Source organism: Cryptococcus neoformans, chromosome 10, assembly GCF_000149385.1.
Source record: "Cryptococcus neoformans var. neoformans B-3501A chromosome 10, whole genome shotgun sequence".
Lineage (NCBI taxonomy): Eukaryota > Fungi > Basidiomycota > Tremellomycetes > Tremellales > Cryptococcaceae > Cryptococcus > Cryptococcus deneoformans.
Genome location: NC_009186.1, coordinates 19,903 through 38,557, shown reverse-complemented (window position 1 = coordinate 38,557; position 18,655 = coordinate 19,903). Strand labels below are relative to the sequence as shown.

The 18,655-nt window shown below is 47.7% G+C and overlaps 6 protein-coding genes across 6 annotated transcripts; 4 read left to right on the top strand and 2 right to left on the bottom strand.

The window, feature by feature from the left end:
- Window positions 1–780: 780 nt before the first annotated feature.
- CNBJ0110 (hypothetical protein) lies at window positions 781–3,072 on the top strand (the record flags this gene model as incomplete). The annotated part of the gene is made up of 10 exons (XM_768139.1): window positions 781–966; window positions 1,039–1,156; window positions 1,209–1,260; window positions 1,334–1,551; window positions 1,625–1,722; window positions 1,793–2,053; window positions 2,131–2,246; window positions 2,326–2,406; window positions 2,483–2,672; window positions 2,740–3,072. The coding sequence occupies 10 exons, from the start codon at window positions 781–783 to the stop codon at window positions 3,070–3,072; spliced, it is 1,653 nt and encodes a 550-aa protein (XP_773232.1).
- A 1,960-nt stretch (window positions 3,073–5,032) lies between these two features.
- CNBJ0100 (hypothetical protein) lies at window positions 5,033–6,443 on the bottom strand (the record flags this gene model as incomplete). The annotated part of the gene is made up of 5 exons (XM_768138.1): window positions 5,033–5,059; window positions 5,147–5,398; window positions 5,526–5,740; window positions 5,792–6,157; window positions 6,209–6,443. 5 exons carry the CDS (start codon window positions 6,441–6,443, stop codon window positions 5,033–5,035), a joined length of 1,095 nt encoding a protein of 364 aa, XP_773231.1.
- A 210-nt stretch (window positions 6,444–6,653) lies between these two features.
- Window positions 6,654–7,168, top strand: CNBJ0090 (hypothetical protein; the record flags this gene model as incomplete). Its single annotated transcript, XM_768137.1, has 3 exons — window positions 6,654–6,684; window positions 6,738–6,886; window positions 7,112–7,168. The coding sequence occupies 3 exons, from the start codon at window positions 6,654–6,656 to the stop codon at window positions 7,166–7,168; spliced, it is 237 nt and encodes a 78-aa protein (XP_773230.1).
- A 3,711-nt stretch (window positions 7,169–10,879) lies between these two features.
- Window positions 10,880–13,067, top strand: CNBJ0080 (hypothetical protein; the record flags this gene model as incomplete). The annotated part of the gene is made up of 5 exons (XM_768136.1): window positions 10,880–10,951; window positions 11,011–11,085; window positions 11,146–11,534; window positions 11,589–11,659; window positions 11,710–13,067. The coding sequence occupies 5 exons, from the start codon at window positions 10,880–10,882 to the stop codon at window positions 13,065–13,067; spliced, it is 1,965 nt and encodes a 654-aa protein (XP_773229.1).
- Window positions 13,068–13,888: 821 nt separating this feature from the next.
- CNBJ0070 (60S ribosomal protein L11) lies at window positions 13,889–14,936 on the bottom strand (the record flags this gene model as incomplete). Its single annotated transcript, XM_768135.1, has 5 exons — window positions 13,889–13,937; window positions 14,016–14,207; window positions 14,301–14,523; window positions 14,631–14,691; window positions 14,934–14,936. 5 exons carry the CDS (start codon window positions 14,934–14,936, stop codon window positions 13,889–13,891), a joined length of 528 nt encoding a protein of 175 aa, XP_773228.1.
- A 521-nt stretch (window positions 14,937–15,457) lies between these two features.
- CNBJ0060 (hypothetical protein) lies at window positions 15,458–17,360 on the top strand (the record flags this gene model as incomplete). Its single annotated transcript, XM_768134.1, has 5 exons — window positions 15,458–15,632; window positions 15,694–15,789; window positions 15,989–16,488; window positions 16,603–17,052; window positions 17,241–17,360. The coding sequence occupies 5 exons, from the start codon at window positions 15,458–15,460 to the stop codon at window positions 17,358–17,360; spliced, it is 1,341 nt and encodes a 446-aa protein (XP_773227.1).
- Between the last annotated feature and the right edge of the window lie 1,295 nt (window positions 17,361–18,655).

Here is an 18,655-nt window from a genome sequence, read left to right as displayed (position 1 = left end):
TGTGGATACGAAGATGGAGTATTTTCGAGTTGTGTGTATGTCAGCGTGATCCGGGGAGATGGGAGATGAGGAACACGGCGGGGGTGTGTGATGGGAAGGGGGTTGCGATCTGTGCGTGATTGGAGTGTGGATGTGTTACAGTGGTTTGTTCTTCGGCCACTGATCTCGACATTCTTGGGTTGGTTATGTTACTGGGAACTCCAAGATGTCAGTCTCTGATATAGCGGATATTGAAGACCGCGATGTGATAACAGTATGATGGCGCCAAAATGAGCGAGAAACTGGATGATTAATTAAGCCCCATGCTGATCATTGAGTTTCGTTATCTCATAATGACATCATCACATCATCAAGGCACACCATCCTTGGATCCCGCTGGGCAAAAAGGCATTTCGGCCTGTCTTTGCAATCATAAACCGCCCAAATCGTGCCGGTTTGGGCCAGCAGCAAATGGAACTTCCCAGCCTTGTCTCTCATTTTGGCATGATGAATTGGGAATCGTATCTTTTCGATTATTCAGACTGGCATTATTGGCTGGAAAATGAGATTGCGTCCCGTTTGACGTTCCTGAGATCAGCTTGCCGAATTTAGAAGATCACTTCCCACGCCAAGATATACATTTGTTTGATACAGTGAATAAATTATTAATTTCAACCCGCTTTCCTGTTCTATTGTCTCTCTAATGCGCCATAACTATCTCACCCTCTCCAGATCTTATCTTTGTCTCTTGAACCCTGACGACAAGAGAAAAGCAAACTGCGACTCAGAACGCAAATAGCAATGACAGAACATCGCCGCCCATCACCGCCTGCAACGTCAGTTCCCCAGAGACATCACTCTGTCAAAGGTTTGCAGCGCCGAGGAACTTATGGCACAGAGAATCATTTAGTATTTCATGAAGATTTTCAAGAGGAGTGGAAGCCGCTGAGAGTCAGGGAACTCATTCGACCGCTTACAGTCAGGCAGGTGAGCCATACGTTCTGGTTTTTTGTGGTATTCAAACTCAATTGTCAACGATTACTAACCGACGTTGTACAGTGGATTGAGGGGGGCAAGATTCACCGAGAACCCATCTCTCGTGAAACGCCTCGGTTTGAACTGTTCTTTGATCTGTTGTTCGTAGCTATTATCCATCAACTGGCTGATGCGGCCATAGGTCAGTTTAGAGTCGTCGAATCGCAGGAATTGTGTTGCCTGACTGTTCACAGAGGAGCCTGGAGGTCGTTCTGTAGCTCGATTCATCCTCACCTTTTGGCCAAGGCAAGTTTTAGCTTTAATCTCACAACTGTACCCTTAGCATCATAATTGTACTCTTGCTGACCCTCGTTCAAAGTTGGAGTGTCTGGGAAGAAGCTCGAAAATTCGCAAACCAAAGCGGAACTGACGATCTTCTCCACAGACTCTGGATTCTGATCGGCATGATGACTCTTATTGGGTATACCGCCAACGCTTCTGCCATTGAGCTTGAACCTACAGGGGAGGAAGAGACGGTGGATCATTCGGCTGTACGGGCCGCCGTGGCGTTTTGGTTGGTTATCAAACTTACTCGAGGTGAGTTTGGGTTTGGCTGTTTCTTCTTTTGTATCTCGTTCCTCGCTTTTACAAGCTGATAGTTGCACAAAAGTGATTGTTCTGCTGTATTATGCCTGGAAACTACCCAGTTTCAGAAACGCACATCTCTGGAAAGCAGTCGCCGTCCTTATCCCCATGTTTTTCCTTCTAGTGCGTCGTAATTTTTCTTTCTTCCCCATCCTTCGTTTCAAGGAATAACCCCTCTAAACATCTCAATCAGCCTCTCATCTGGGTAACATCCCGCCCCGCCCAAATCGTCCTCGCCACACTTCTTATCGTCGTCGACGTCTGCCGTATCGACCTTCTTGTGCTAGCTATCCGCGGACAGATATATGAGTTCCAGCAACGTCGGGCACAGGGGAAGAAGGGCCTGGGAGTTAAGGGGTGGCACAGGATGCCCGATTTGCCGCAGGCGTATAAGGTTCCGGTGACCAATATTGAGCATGCAGTGGAAAGGTTGGGAGCTTTCGTCGTTATTGTGGTGAGTAATCTCCTCCTCGCTTCCAGGATGATAGACTTGTTAGTGGGTAAAGCTCATTTTTTGAATGATGGATGTAGCTCGGTGAGATGGTGATGAACCTCGTTTATACGGCGGTCAAGGGTGAAATTGGAGTCTCCCGCCAGTATGGAAAAGCTGCTCTTGGTCTCATGGTCGCTTGGGCAATCAATTACCTGCAAGTCTTTTCTTCTTCTTATTGAAAATTGAATATGGTCACTGAGTAACTGACGAGGCTTGGCGTATCCTTGCAATAGGTACATGCTCCCTAGCGAACCTAGCGCCGAATATGAGCACGCTTTGCGACACAGTTGGTTTTCCGGTATATGCTTCACTTTGTATGTTCCCCCCTCTCCTCCTCTCCCCTCCCTCACCTTCCCTGGATGGTTCTGGCTAATCAAACCCCGGGATTAGCTTTCACTGGCCTCTCTGCGCCGCACTTATCCTTGCATCGGCCGCTTCTGGTAAAATGGTGGCCAATGACGAAGTCGAGATCGGAGTACATTGGTACTGGGGTAGCGGTGTTGGGTTTGCAATCATCTTTATGGCGATATTGGATTTGACGCATCAGGATTTGGCCCCTGGTCAGGCGAGGATTCCTCGTGTAAGTTTTAATTTCTCCTAGACTACACTCACTCCATCTTGGACAGAAAATCTGATAGCTTTAACAGGTAATTCGTGCTCTTCTCGCTCTTTGCGCTGGTCTGTCTCTGATTCTCTTCTCCCTCGGCACTCAGCACATGCCCTCCACAGGCGTCCTCGCTATCACAGTAGGTATCACTTGGTTCCTATTGGCGTTTAACGTTTTTGGTATGCTCCCGAAACCGGGGACGGTTCAGAAGGAAGAGCTGGAAAGAAGGGAAAGGCAGGAAGAGCAAGGTAGAGGGGTTGTGGTGCAGGATTTGGATGGGAGAGCTGAGTTGGAAAGTGGTGGTGGAGTTGGAAAGCAGAGGGAAGAGAGAGTAGAGGAAGGAAGATTAGAGGAGGGAGGAAGTAGAGGTTGATATATCATTGTAAGTATATTAATTACTCTATTGGTTTTGAGCACTGCAGGTAGGAATAAAATCTTTCGATGGTATGGTCTATGTAAACTTTGCAGCAAAGCTTTCATAGAGCTTTATAGGCTTTATGGTTTGACATAGCAATTGTTCGATGACTATAGAAAAGAAGAGAAGGATATAAACTGCAGCCATTTCCAGTCTCCCATGTGTGCAGCGCCGTCGTCATTCTTCCTCTCTATCTCGACGTATTCCCCAATTAATGTCCCATCTCTTCGCTTCTACTAGCGTTTTCATGCACCCAATTTCAAAAGCATTCAGAACGCTTGGGATAATGTTGGATGATGGGTAATGTGGGTCCCCGAGGTGATGTAAACGAAGAAAAGGGGGAAAACAAAAGGTCAGAGGCGGCGTACGAAGTTGCAAAGGTGAATGGGAAGCTTTCTCGAAGGCAAGGCTATCGTTGTTTAAGATCTGAGACAGATCCTTAAAATCAACCGATGAAGAGTGACTCGAGAAGATCTGCTCACATCCTGACCTTTCTCTACAGCGGCGGGGTTTCTGATTATCTACGAATACATTATGTCTTCCTTATCATTTCAGATCTATCTTTCTCCTGCAGGATGAAGTACCTCACATATGTAGGCAATGTCTGCTGCAGATCTGGCCCAGGTTCCTCTCCTTTGTGCAAGTTGAGTTATATGGCCATAACTGTTCCTTGGTTGTTTCTTTCAGTACTTGCACTTTGAAAAGAAGAGTAATGAGCTGACTGTCGGGACTTTTGAAGAAAATGGTAGTGGGAAGGTCAGTCTTTTGTTCTTTGTACCGAGGACGACGATCATAACGATACCAGTACATAGAGTGGAAGAGACGAGAGATATAAAAAGATATATATATATATATACAAGACTGCATAAATCCCAGTCAGCCCGGTCCCTCGAAAACGCTTGATAGAACACGCCATATATCCTCCATTTCATTTCACGATGCCCCGTTCAAAATTCGCACCTGGAGAATGGCACCCCGGTGGAGTCAGTCATCGATTTCTTAGTAAATCTTCCATCTCGGGACCAACCACTTCTCAGGTAACTCAGACGGCGACCCAAGAATCTCAAGCTTCCACCCACAATACAAACGATGTGAACACTTCCGATTCTGAATGGCATGTCGATACTGAGGGAAGTATATTTGGATCTAGTCCTCGACAAGGACGAGAAGGATCGCAATCGACTAAAAAATAAGGCTGGGGCGAGATTGTTCTTGAGGGTCCGGCCAGCGTGAGGTTGATAGGGTAGGTCTGAGGGAGGAAATTTGGATTCAAAGAGATGAGGTCTATTGATTAAGTTGAGGGGCGCGCATTGTGTAGAGTTGGATAGAAAATGCGAAGGTATCACGAGAAATGAGTAAATTTGCCCTAATCATGATGTGTCGTCTTGCTCAGCATTACATGTACTCGTTATGTTCCATCACCGAGGACGATGGAATGTAGATGTAACAGATTCAGTTTCCATTCTAAGTCGTCGAACGGCCCCGTTCTGTCCACATCTATACCTTGAACATTCGTAAATAATTCCTTTGACGTTCAATTTATCCCTGTGTACCTGAATCATCTGTCTTTCTGTTGCGTTGATTTTTTCAGGCGTCACTATTCATTGCAGCTTCATGGCCCCTTAATCCCGTAGTATTCCCCGTCCACCGTCCACAAACCTACATCTTCTCGTTGAGATAAGTCCATCAGTTCTTTAGTCTCAGTATGCCGAGGCGAGAGAAAGAAACGATCTGTAGACTCCGGAAACCCAGCAAGATTACCATGCACGTAGATAGCGATACCCGAGGATAAAAGGTAGAGAAATCAGAAATGAAAAGAGGGAAAAGTCCATACATGGTATATCTGGGCCAAAACACAACGATTAGACGATTTCTTCAAAGATGATAAAAGTAAATGAATGATATTGACAGGGAGGTATTACGATACAAGGATAAACACCAAGAACTAAATCACCATCAGCGTCTTCCTCTTCCGAGAACAAAGAATTCCGAGGACAAAGAATGCCAACAGCAAAAGAACAAATGGACTTACAAAGATGATCAAAACCCCAAAAATCTTCAACATCAACCACCTATTACTACTCACGCTCGCATAATACTTTAACAGCTCCCTCTGCGCACCCGAGACGTTTGCGGCGATATCTGTCGTATCTGCGTCGATCCGCTGGACTGTCTCGCGCTGTTCGGCAACCATTGTTGCGAGTTGGGAAAAGATGTTGCCGAGTTCGGCAATGGTAGATTCGATGGATTCGATGGCGGTGGAGCGGGATTGTATGTATGTGTCCTATAAACGAGAGAGTGTAAGCGAGTGGACGAAGCAGCGATCGGGCGTGGATTTCGTAGGCGGGGTGATGGCACAGGCATGGGAAGGAGTCTCACACGACTCAAGTGAAAACGAAAAAAAAACCCACCTGCTGCTCGACCAACTGCATCTGCTGATAGTCGCCTCCCATTCCAATCCCGCTCTCTCCTCTATCCCCATCAATATCCAGAGCCAGGAAGTCCTGTCCTTCCTTCTCTCCCCTTTTAGAACCTAGGTTAGAGAGGGAGGAGCTGGGGTTGGGAGTAGGCGTGTTGGCGCGGGATTTTCCTTTGCGATCTCCCGGCTGGTTGAACAGAAGCGAGTCTAATAAACGATGATCAGCGGAGAGAGGGTAAGAGGGAAGAAGTGACTCACTCTCAGCAGGAGCCAGCACCGAGCTTCCCTGCGCGGTATGCATAAACTGTTCTGTTCTATCCTTACTGGCCTTCATATTCTGTGTCCTCAATTCCAACACATCTTTGAAACCCATTCCCATATTCGCCAATCTGCTCTGCAGAAGCATCACCACATTGCTGTTATGCTCCTCCTCTTGTTTCCCCCCGTTGCCCTTCCCCTTACTTCCCGAAGCGGCGGAACCACCCTTACCCCCCTTGGAAGATTTGATGTATGCTTGGAGTTGGGCAATTTGGGAATTCAAAGAAGCAATATCTTGTCGGATGATGTAGGTTAGTTCAGAGATTTCGACAGGACGGTCGTCGAAAAGGGTTTTGCGCTTAGCCACTGGAGGTGAATGTTAGAGTCGCGATCAATGCAAGTTCCGCTCGTACTCACATTGTGCCAGTTTTTGCAGCTTCAACGTCGTCGCATTAATGTCTTTTGCTATTCCACCCGCCATCTTCCCGAACTCGCTCTTCGCTCCAGTCTGACCTGGACCATTCGATATCAACGGCTGTTTCGCCTCTCTATCTTGCTGTTTGCCCTTTGCCCTGTTGGTGGTGAGGGCTGAGCGTGACTTGATAGAATTGAGTGTGGAGTGAAACTCTGATGTTCTGTCTTTGGGAGCCATCTCCAGTGGGTATGTATATGTACAAAAATAAAAGTGTATTATGAAAGTACAAGGAACCGCCGTGGAAAGAGAGAATGGAGTGACACATCAACAAGCGTCATTACGTAATACATACTCCCATAGAAGATTCCCCTACTGCTCTTCTTATCTTCGTTTTCCAACGAAAACATCCATCTCGACATCCACAAAAAAAACAACTCACGAGTCACAATGTCCAGAGCATCCCAACCAGAGCTTAAAAGTGGGTCAAGCCATCCATCAGAGGGATAACGGCTGACGGCCTAATGCGCGCAGAATTCATGGACCGCCGTCTCTTCCTTCACCTCCAAGGCGGTCGTCAGATCTCCGGTGTTCTGAGAGGCTACGACATGTTCTTGAACTTGGTCGTGGACAGTGCGTTTGAGGAGCTTGGTGGAGGACAAAGGAAGCCTTGTGGCATGGTGGTGAGTATCATTCCTGAGAACAAAGCCAGTGCGCGGATGGATGGATGGATGGTTGGATGGATGTATGAGCCAGGTTTTCAGGCCGGAGTAGTATGCTTAAGGGGGACGGCGGATTATCACAAATAATACCGCAATCCTTCGGAGTGTGAGGTTCTGAGTGATAGCTGGCGCAGAGTGACACCGTCAGGAGGGCATACGAACAGAGAGCTAACGTCTTTACGACAGGTCATCCGAGGAAACTCTGTATCCGCCATGGAACTATTAGATAATCAACGTGTCTAATCCTCCCTCCCATCCAATTACCTCCCTATCAGCCATACTTTTACTCTTTCTTCAGCTACTTTCGGCACGACTCGACAGACGGTCACCTAATGTTTGATTGGGGTAAGGAAGAGGGATGGATGTTGGGTTAGAGAGGAAGGATGAGGACTGGAAGAAAAGATGTAGGAGATAACAAGGAAAGGGAGATGTGTGTAGGATACTGTGACGAAACGGGTACTGCACTTGTGGATGAGGAGCAGGTAGCGTTTCTTCATTTTTTTTTGTTTACAGAAACAACTTATGATACTTTGCATATCGAGCGAAAGAGGAGAGGCGTACAGCGTACGCGCTTGGAGCTTCACCAGAAGCACCACTTTTCATTGAGAACATCTCCTGACCGGCCAGCATTAAAGTGCTCGACTTTTCTTTCTTGATAAATCTTGAGAAGGTGCACTCACTAATATCCTAGAGGAATTGCTTAGAAATTACAACAGTCAGACATAAGTGCGCGTGCCTTATATCACAGAGAAATGGGCTATTAAGAGGACAGTCAGGAAGACAGAGAACAAGATATCCGACGTCATAAAATAGCAAATCCGAGTCAAGATATGTGCGCATCATGATATCGAAGCCTTCTGTAGATTAAAGAAGCCATTGTGGCTGACCACCGGTACATCACGTTTAGTGCGATAAATCTACATCATGTGACAATTGGACATAACCTGCCTTGTCCCTTATTCCCTCTATCTTCATTAATCGGTCTTCCCGTTGCAATGCATGTTACGCCTTGGTCAAGGACGGAACCGAAGAGGGAGCCAGAAACGTCAATCTCGTTTCCGACTTGTATTGGCGAGCTACCTCTGTCTTGGTATTATCACCGATCCTGGAAGTCTGGGATAGGGGGTTTTTGTCGCTTTTGATATAGTTTCAGAAGTGCAGTGGTCGTAGTGATCTTAGCAGCAGAGTCGTCCTGATTGGCTCTTCAAGCTCGCCATTTGCCTAAGGAGAACTTTCGAGTCAGCAATTTTGTCTCGTCGAGATTTGCGTGTTTGGAAATGTGAATTGTGGATCAAAAAGTTCTTTGATGTCATTGGGAAAATATGCTGATTCAGGATCTTGCAAAGAATTCTTTGTATACTTTACACCCATTCCTACCCACCTCTTCCGTTATGCGACTGAAGCTACACTCCTGTTTCAAGTCCGCTTTTCTTGAAATTTTTAACCCTCGGAGTTAGAAAGAAGGAATGGTAGTCTACAGGATTGGTGCAAAAGGTGAGAGCAGCTCAAAGAGCATTCAATGGACAGTCTAGCGGGAGTTGGGACATCAGGAAGAGAGAGCAAAAGACAGAACGAATCAACAAATTCGCAAGGACGGCAATGGGATTTTAATCAAATCAAAGGGACAACCACAACGGTACGACAGTAGGCACATACGCTGTCGTATATCTGTATGAGGTGGGTCTGTCCTTTTCTTATCATTTCAAAGAGTAGCACCGGTTTAGCATAACAATCGAACTTAGTAGTACGACACTCGACTTCCGCTACAAACTTTCCCTTCCCTGACGCCTCGTCTTCCCAACTACCTTTATCCTCTTTCGCACATGTTTCGTGATATCCTTTCAGTTACGACCCTTCATTTCCTTCCGTTATCCACTTTCTGTACGTAGAAGATCTCCCAGTTGAGCTCAGATTTAAGGAAGTTGCTCTAGGGTCGCCGTACGAAGATGAACTGTCTGTGACCTTCTGGGAACCCTGCTGTGTTTGTGTCTCGCTGGCCTGAGATGTGAAGGCTTGGGATGTGGATGATGTGGATGTTCGATCAAGAGCGACGCCTCCCCTCTGCCACTTTCCGGGTTCAAACTTGGTGCCAGGCATGATTAATAACGTCTTCGTTTGCGAGTATCCCAATGAAATACGATCAGGTTGAATTAAATTGATTCCGAATAGGATCATGGTAAGTAAAAAGACCTTCGGCCCTCGCTAACCGCCCTCATATATATATTCACTTCATTCCCTTCACCTATCTCCATATTCTCCTTTACCCATTGTCCAACTGTCGTCAAGAAATGACGAGAACTATCTTAGGCCAAGGGTGAAAGGATAAACACACGATTAGGAAGCGGATAAAACAATTTTAGGGATTCGGCCGAACTGAAAGAAAGAGGGGTTGAACGAAGGCTGCCCAGTTGAAGTAATTTATGAAGCGCCAGAATTCGAGCCGTTCTCTAAAGGGTCTGATATGGAGAAGGGATATGAATATGAAAGCGGTAAAAGCGAATGTCAAAGGAAGGTGTTCGTAAAAGAAGGACGCTCAGATTGTAGGTAGAAGTAGAATAGTGAAGGGTGAACACAACGAACGAGTTTGAGGCTTTGTCATTGTGGGAATGAAAGGATCTGCGAATGGAAGGATTGGATCATGAGTGGTACATCCAGGGTAGCAAGTACGCTACAGTCATGCTTTGATCAGGTCAATACGGACTAAGGGTATACAAAGGTTGACACACGGAGAAAGCTTCGAGCGTTCGCAACTGTCGCCCCATCTTCGAGGACTCAGCTGAAAGACGTCCCGCGGCCCAGCACTTATGCACAAGGAAGAAGGTCATAAAAATGGAGTAAGGCCAAGCGCAGATGCGCGATGATCATGAAGAGTACTATGATGGTATGAGGTTGGAAGAGCGGAATAGAAGAAAGCTAAAGGCATAGGCGCAAGCAGAACACGACCGATATTCGCAATTGACGTGCAGTGACTGCTGCTCACAATGAGCTCTTCGTTTGCGTTGTGAAGAGAAGGCACTGTTTTGATATTTGAGCTTGCGTTGAGACATCAATGCCATACTGTACCCTTAAGAATTGCCCTCGAGAGGCATTGGGCGATTTGTCACATTTCATGATCACAATTTGTAGGAGTACATTATTATTATCATTATTATTCGTTGTCTTCTCCAACGAATTCATTCTTGCCGCTAATAATTTAATTAAAGGAGGGCTAGCATTCGGCCATGACCGCCTTGGAACAGCAGCCGTTTTTAGACTTCGTTCGGGCCAAATGTCAATATCACTCTCGGTTGTAAAGCTCGTCATCTCTTTTCTTTCGCATCTTTTTCAGTATTTTATAATAACAGCCATTTTCCTGTGTGCATCTCCATCATCTACACCTGACCAAATTACAGATGTTTAAGATGCCTAGGTTTGTCCAAACGTCCCCGAACCGCACACACGTATCAAGTCAACACCCTTCACTTCCTTTCTCGTCTGGCCTTCAAGGAGACGTCTCGAAGAAAGGATATGGAATCAGGCCGACTCAGACATTGGCGTATAGAGTCATTGAGTAAGACAGGAATGGTAACATTCTGAAAGGGCGGAGTTGTTAGCAAATATCTAAGGGTTCTCGATCAAATCAGTTCATTTTCCGCCCCTCGCAATACTCGATACCATTCCTCTTACGGTCCCATTATATTTCTCGGAAAAGCTTACCAACGTAAGTCAGATATACTCAGTGGGCCAGCAATCTGTCCCCTAGGTTGTTGATCGTGGCCTGGCCAAGACCGATCGAAATAGAATTAACCGCCGGCAGCAAGTATCGCAGCTTTTAGCCGTCTTATTATTATCAACAGAAAAATGCAGGCCAAACAACAAACTTTCTTTCCCCGCTACTCATCGGGGCTCAATCCCAATCGCCTATCCTTGTCCAAAGGCCCACCGCACGGTACATTCCAGCGGGGGACAGTCTCGATGCCGGCCTCTCCTTTGCTGGGGACGCAAAGTATGGGCAACTTTGGTAACATGGTCGCTACATGGGATGCTGTGAGTGCATCTACACTACTGATATTGACATTAAACGGCGACTGATGACTTTGAGATAGCCTTATTCGGCGCAAGAGATCTTCGAGTTTCCTGGCGGATTAAGTGAGAGTTTGTCTCCTCTGTTTCCACAACAAGTACGCCCGACCGCGCTCTTCTAAGAGTCAATCGATAAAAGAATGCTGACTTCTCTTTAGAATCCCGTTTCCGATACCAACGCATCATCACAAGCCTCTCAACCATGGCTTCAGCTCTCCAAGTCGGCGTCGCCTCAACTCGATGCTTTTCATCCTCAACCACCACAAGCCTCTTCTTCATTCCTCGGTCAAAGTACATTTATGATGCCAACATTAACAACTACTATGACGGACTCCCCTTTCCACCTTCATCCCAAAGATATGACTTTGTCGAGCGCTTCTTCTCTTGGGTTAGACGGGGATATGAGGTGTATGAAGGATTCAGAAAGGTATGAGGGGTTGAGGAAAGAGACTGTAGATAACGGAACGCAAAGGAAGAAGAAGAGGGCGCAAGTGAGAGTGGCCTGTACTCATTGTCAGAAGGCCTGCAAAAAGTGTTCGAATACTAGGTATGTTTTAACGTTCAAGCCCTTTGTACGCGCTCTGCTGACCAAGCGACGCAGGCCATGTGAGAGATGCGCTAAATATGGCTTACCAGATTGTGTCGACTCCACACGGAAGCCAAGAAAGACGGGTATTAAACGGTGCATTTAATAATTTTCGATGAAATGGTCGTATGCTAAGATCAGTACAGGGGCCCGTATAAACGTCGTCCTTCTAAATATACCACGAACGTCGGCCCTGATACTTCTGATGCCAACTTACCGCCAACCCATTCTCAACCGCAATCTCAGTTTAAATCCAACCTCCTTCAACCGTTCCAACGCAACAATTCCCAGCTACCCAACATGCATCGTCCTGCCTGTACGGAGAACGGGATCCCATCCTATCCTCCCGGTCCGCGGCTCAACTCTATTTCAACAGTAGATTCGTCGTCGTCATCGACGTCTTTACTCACACAAGCATTGAGTGCCGCGTTGACCGGGCCGCGCTGGGTAGACGGCCGAAGAGTCTCTCTTTCTGACCCATCACTCGGCCCTCTCGGAGATGTAGGGGGAAATGGAGAGCCAAAGCTCAGTCCGATGTATCCACGCACGCCTGCAGGAACGTTCCCTATGGCGCTTGGGGTTGCTGGCGATCCATTTAGTCGGGCTGTGAGTCCGATACGGCAGTTTGGTATTGTGGGTAGTAAAGGTGAGAACGGGGGACATGAAAGGCGGAGGGGCGACAATGGTGGGAAAAGTGGGGGACCTACTGACGTCGACTTGCCGCAAGTACCGTCTCATGGCCGACCTTCGCTTTCTATAACTACCACTCCCCCCTTTGTACCGAATACTGGTACCAATACGAATATGAATGGACATCAGAACCGCCAACGATACAACCCTAATCCTATCCACACACCTTCCACTCTACATTCTCCGTCTCCGTTATCATCTCAGCCTCAGCCACAATCCCAAGCGCATGCGCATGCTCCACCAGGTACGATGTCTTCGATGTATATCCCGAGCAAGATTAGGAAACCCAGTTTATGGACTCTGATTGCTGCGGATTCACGAAATGGTAGTCCGGCTCCTTCCCCTCCTCCTTTCGACCTCTCTCAACCGCAGCCGCAATCGCAACTTCAAGTTTTCGGTATGCGAGGGACAGGCACGGGGAAAGGCTTGACGAATGGGAATGGGAATGATAGTCCGACATTGTTTAATCAGCCGATGGAGATGGATCAGGACTTTGAGCCTTGGGCAGGATGGGGCAGCGCTACAGTTAGGAAGGATAAAGATGGAGACGAACGTAGATCCTTTCATGGGACGAGCAGAGGTTCGAGAATATGGGGTGACAGCACGTCTTACAAAGATGCCCGTCAAGAAGGGACGATACTGAGCGGAGAAATCCATTCACATACGTCAGGACGAACACGAGATGGAGTCGAAGCCGGTACATGGGGCGCGGGAGAAAGTGTCGAAGGCGTCGGGTTGAACGGTGGGATGTCCGTTGGGTATGGTATGCCGTTAGAGGGGTTGATGGGGTTTGACTTCAAATAAGTCATCTACCCATCTACTTTTCTGACTTTACTTAGCACGGAAACACGAGATGTTTTATTAAAAATGGCTCTCCAAGCCTACAAAACTTCTATGAAATTGAACATTCATTACAAACAGAATTCCTCTCCGCTGTCGTTGGGAAACGAGAAGGGGTAATTTTGAGGTTTAATCATGTAAAGACTTGATGAAGCATGTCGTTTCGTTGGTGTTCCACGCTATGCTGCTTGTCCTTTTCTTACTGTCATGTCTTCTATCCTGCTTGTCGCCCCCTCTCTTCGAGCATCTTTTCCTCTCTTGGCCTTGCGCCGTGTGCCTTATATCTTATGTACAGCATGGTACGCCTTGGGACTGTCAAAAGCTATACCAAGAGTTGAGGCAAAGCCGCAGGGTTCGCAAGGTTGAGACAAGGAGCAAGACCGAAGATGGAAGGATGAACACAAAAGAGCAATGATAAAGGGTAAAGGTAAGAGACAAAGGGGAGATGAGAGGGGGCGAAAGAAACTCCTTGAGAACATCTAGCGACGAGATAATAAACACCGTTCGGTTCAACGCCCCAAGGAAACGTAAGGGAAATTAAAAGTTGGATGGTAGGGATGTTGAGATAGATCTACCTGCCGTTAGCATAAAGAGTAAGCAACATCAAGAGTTGAAAGTCCAAGGATGAAAGCTCTCAGAACGAAGGAAGAAAATGAGAAGAAATGAAGAGAATAGAACCAGCCAGAAATCAAAGACTCCAGAATCAAGAGTTCACCACAGAAAGGGAAAAGTCGAAAGGTCATAAAATGCAATACATCCCCTTGCCTAAGAATGGGCTAGACCGCTTAACGAGAGACGATACCGTCGAATCGCTGCTTGAACCAGGCAACAGTCCTATCATCTCCATCAGTCACAATTCCCGTTTCCAGAGTAACCCCGCAAGGCTTGAAGAAGGGAAAGATTTGAACTTACTGCTCAGGCCTGACCCTGTGAGAAGCACCGACCTTGCCGACAGCGTGCTTCCTGGTAGCAACTCGCATACCAGGTCGGCCCATGACGACGTAGAAGTCCATACCGAAGATACCAATTCCGGGGTCGTACTTGATACCAAGGTCAATGTGCTCCTCGATACCGAAACCGAAGTTACCGGTCTGGGAGAAGTTCCTAGAGAATGGGTTAGCACCAAGCTCTCAGCAGGGATAAAACAGGGAGAGGCAATGGGAAGGATGGGATGGATAGATGAATATTTTCACTAACCTCCTCCTCAACTCGTACTCCTTAACCTTCAAAGCTCGCTCCAAAACCTCCTCCGCCTTGGGACCTCGGATAGTAACGTGGGCGGCAATCTTTTCGTTCCTTCGGATCTGGAAAGATCGGATGGTGTATCGAGCCTTGGAGGTGACGGGAGTTTGACCGGTGAGTTGCTCAAGGACCTTGGCGGCACGGGTAAGTCGGTCACCAGATTCACCGACGGAGATGTCTTTTGGGGGCATGAGGATGCATTGTGGATAAGGGGAGAAGTAAGAGGGAAAGGGAAGGCGGGGGTCAGTCAAGTCGCGAAGGATAGATAAAAAGAAGAGGACATACTGATGACGAGCTTCTCGATTCGGAGCTCCTTCATCGGGTTGACAGCGGCAGTCTTCTCGGCCTAATTGAGAGTCAGTCGGTTGTTCTCCATTCCAAAGTTCCTTGTCCCAGTCCCAGTCCCATCCCATCTGATCGTATCCTGATCCCTTCCAGCATTTTGTCGCTCCCTTTCTCGCCCGACTTGACGCTCCACGCCCTTGTTCACTCGCGCTGCAAAACTTTCTCATTCTCGTTCTTCCACTGATGTTCTCGCGAAGTGGGATGGGACGAAAGAAGGGTGGACTGCGGAGCAATTTGACGTACCATTTTGGAGGATCTACAGTGGTTGGTGTGAGTTGAGAATGCAAAGGCAAGATATGAATTAGATTTACTCACGTAGCTTGATGTGTGAAGAAGAGAGGAGAGCGTGAGAGAGAAGATTCACTTGATCCACGCACCGCACACTTTCCGCCACATCCACGGCGAGGGCGGCCCAATACGCCAAAAACACGGAAACGCCGATGGCTCGGCGCGGTAAGGCCTGGAGTGTGGCACCATTGCCATCGGAGTTAGTGATCTTTGACAACCACGCAGGCAGTTAACGCCGACAGAATCGCGAGTGCCGCGGCCGGTATCGGATGCCTCCACTCTTTCCACGTGGGCGCAACGTGGCCGGGGCTGTCCGACGGGTGCTGGATGCGTCATGAGATTTGTTCCTTTCGTGAGAAGTCAAAGGACGGGTAGGCTTCTATCCCAGGCTTCTATCTCGATTGAATCTTCTATCGCAGGAACCAATTCGCGGAGCTATATAACCCCTCCTCCTCCCCCCTTCACTATAACAACGCACAATGTCGCAAGTGGTATACAGCAACGAAATGTCACAGGTGATATACAGCAACGACACCCGCTACCCCGGCCCACCCATCCACCCGCCGCCCAGGGAGATTACCGGTCTGCCTACCAACGAAGAGCTCGATGCTTATCCCAGGATGTTTGAGTGGGGTGAGCTCAAGGAAATCGTTAGTGAGTACGAATCTGCTGCCAATCCATCCTCTCGGTGCACTAACTACCACACCACAAATAGAGACGGGCACGTTAGAACAGCTCATGCGGAATAAAGAGATGCAATACAAGTATGACGTGTGGAGTAAGAGTATGAAGGCAAACTTTGGTTCAACCGGTATGTTCACTGTCACTGTCTCTGCCTCTTCCAAGTAGGACTAGGATCGATCGCGGTCTAGCTCCCCTCATTTCTCTCTCTTGCCATTCACTTTCCCTTAGTTTCACTTCCCATCTCGCCTTTGGTTTGGAACGACGAACAAGAGAGAGACAGAGAAAAGCCATGTGCTAAAACAGCCAGCTGATAGAAGCCCGGATAGAGAAATATCTCACTCAAACACGACTTCCGTTTCCATACACCCCTGTCAACTCGGATTCTGCTGCTGCTGCTGCTGCCGGGGGCAGTCAAGCGGCGGGCGAGGAGGAGATGAAGGGAACGTATGATTTTTCGACGAGCTTGGACCGGCCTCACGTTGACCATTCAACCTCCTCGACGCCCGGAACGGGAGCATCGACCCCAGGAAGCGGGAGCGTACCAAACTCGGGAACAACTTCTGGTGCAGGGACGCCCACTTCAGTCGGTTTTGTCTCCCTCTCGTCATTGAACCTTTTGGAAGCCAAGCTGAAGAAGAATAAATCTAAATCCAAATCCGATCGCAAACCAAAGGAAGAAGAAGAAGAAGTAGAAGAAGGGCATGAGCCAGAGTACCTCCGCTACGACCCTGCCTCTGGACTTGATGAATCGAAGTATGCAGTACTACCGAATGATTGGCCGTATTGTGTCCCGTATGGGGTGAGGCATTACTGTGTTTGGTCAAGAGTGAGTCGAGAAGAGTCTTTCTCCACCTTCTTGTCTTCCCTCGCCCACTACCTACCCGCTGTCACAGCGCCCCCACGAGATGTGGAATGAGCAAAGTTGATGACCAACGAGTAGGTACCCATAGCCCACCCAGATTTGGTAGACTACGATCCCATCAAATGGAGTAAGATTGAACAAGAAGGCTTGGGTGGATTCACCGGTGTTTTGCCGTTTTTGCCTGGACCTCGTGTTGCCTCCAGTGATGATAACGATAAAGGTAAAAGCAAGGGTCTTCCCACACCGCCTACACCGCTTCCTTCCGCCACTCCCACCCATTTCACAGCCAGCTCCGTCGCATCCGCATTGGCAAACCAAAACCCCGTCGGTCGCAGCTCCACCCACCCGGAGCCCCACGTCCCCCCGGCTGAAGGGTGGTACCCCCTCGACCTCACCCACGCTGGTCCATCCCTCCGCCGTTGGGCGGGTGTGACGTATGAGAGCGAAGGGGGACATGAAGTGGGGCGGATGGTGAAGGGGCTGTGGGATGAGAGGGGTTGGGAGTGTTTGTGGTTTGTTAATCCGCCTGTGAGTTGTCTTCTTTTCTCATTCTGATATGATTTCTCGTCTCTCGTGTTTTGTTGTTCATCCTTTCTCTTGCCTTATGTCACCCCATCACTCTCACCATACCCGTCACCCCATCACTCTCACCATACCCCTTTTCACCTTGGTCTTCCCTCTAATCTTTTTTTTCTAAGCTAACAAAATAACTGTAGAGACTCCAAAGTATACCCGGGTTTTCACATTTTCATGTTTTTGCAAGAAGGAAGACGCCAGAGGAGATCGATGCGGGAGAAGCTGTATGGGGCCGCTTGAACGAAGAGCGTAATGAGTGAAGGAAAGCGAGGCCAGAGAAAAGAGGGCGTGTGGAGCGAGAATAAGGAGCTCAAGTGCAAGAAGAGAACGAAACGTGAGATCGAACCTTTCATAGATGTGCCAAGAGAGTGGCCCGAGTGTTTCGACCCATTGTGATTTTTCTGTGATATAAATAACGAAATGATGAACTGTATATAGGTTAGACAATATGGATATGAATGTATTCAGGATTTAGTTCAGCAGACTTACCTTTGCCTGGGGTAAAGGATTGGACCACGCTTTTGATGGCGCAAATAGATGACTTTCGCTTGAAAACAGCACCATCGCTGTGGCTCATAGGACACATCCATTAAAGATGGATTATTTAAACCGAACCTAAATATTCATTGGAAAGTTCCGGAGATAGAAACTCTCTTACATTTCTATATACATGCTTCATTCCCTATAGAATAGCTTGGGTTGGTAAAGTGTATTTACATATATGGTCACGACTCTTTATACGAAACCGTTATGCCGATCGTACAGCTCGGCATTTCGGGATCGGCCGATTAGGATAAGATAAGGAAATGCCGATTTGTAGAGTGACTGATAAAATCACGTAATCCTGATCATGCTTGACATTTCCAACTGCTCCATTTGAGATGATCCCAAGAGATGAGCGAAAGACGTGAAGGAGATAAGGAAGGCAAGGAGTGGAAAATCGGAAGCTGCAGAATGAAAACAGAAAAATGCGTATGCGCACGCCTGACGTACTTGACGGGAAAAATCAGTCCACTCCCGTTTTAGAGCTTCGTTTACTGTATAGAACGATTTGAAAGTACCTTTCTATGTGCCCTTTCAATGACGCGAAGGGATGAGGGAATTCGCCGTCATATCTCCACAGAGCATTTCCAAGCATCGGAATTTCAAACACAATGCCCTTTCACAATGATGATTGCACACTTTATTGCAAGATGATATGCGCAGTGATTCGTTTATACAACAGAATAGAATATGCCCTTTACAATGATATCACTCTTCCTAACCTTCAAAACAACTTCCTCTTTCCTTCAGCCATCATCCCGACGTCCTTGCCCTGCTGCTCCTAGCCCCTTATTATGATAACCCAACCATCGCTCTTCCGTTCCACCTCCAGAGTGCAGACTTTCACGTTCTTCATCGTCCATTCTCAGTTCCCTGTCCTGGACTTCTGCACTATTAATCACGACGCTTGGTTTCGTTCTGGCTTGGTGATGACAAAGGTGATGAAGATGGACAAGGAGTGCTGTGCGGTCGAGGGGATGGAAAGGATGAAGCGCTTAGATTTGGAGTCTGC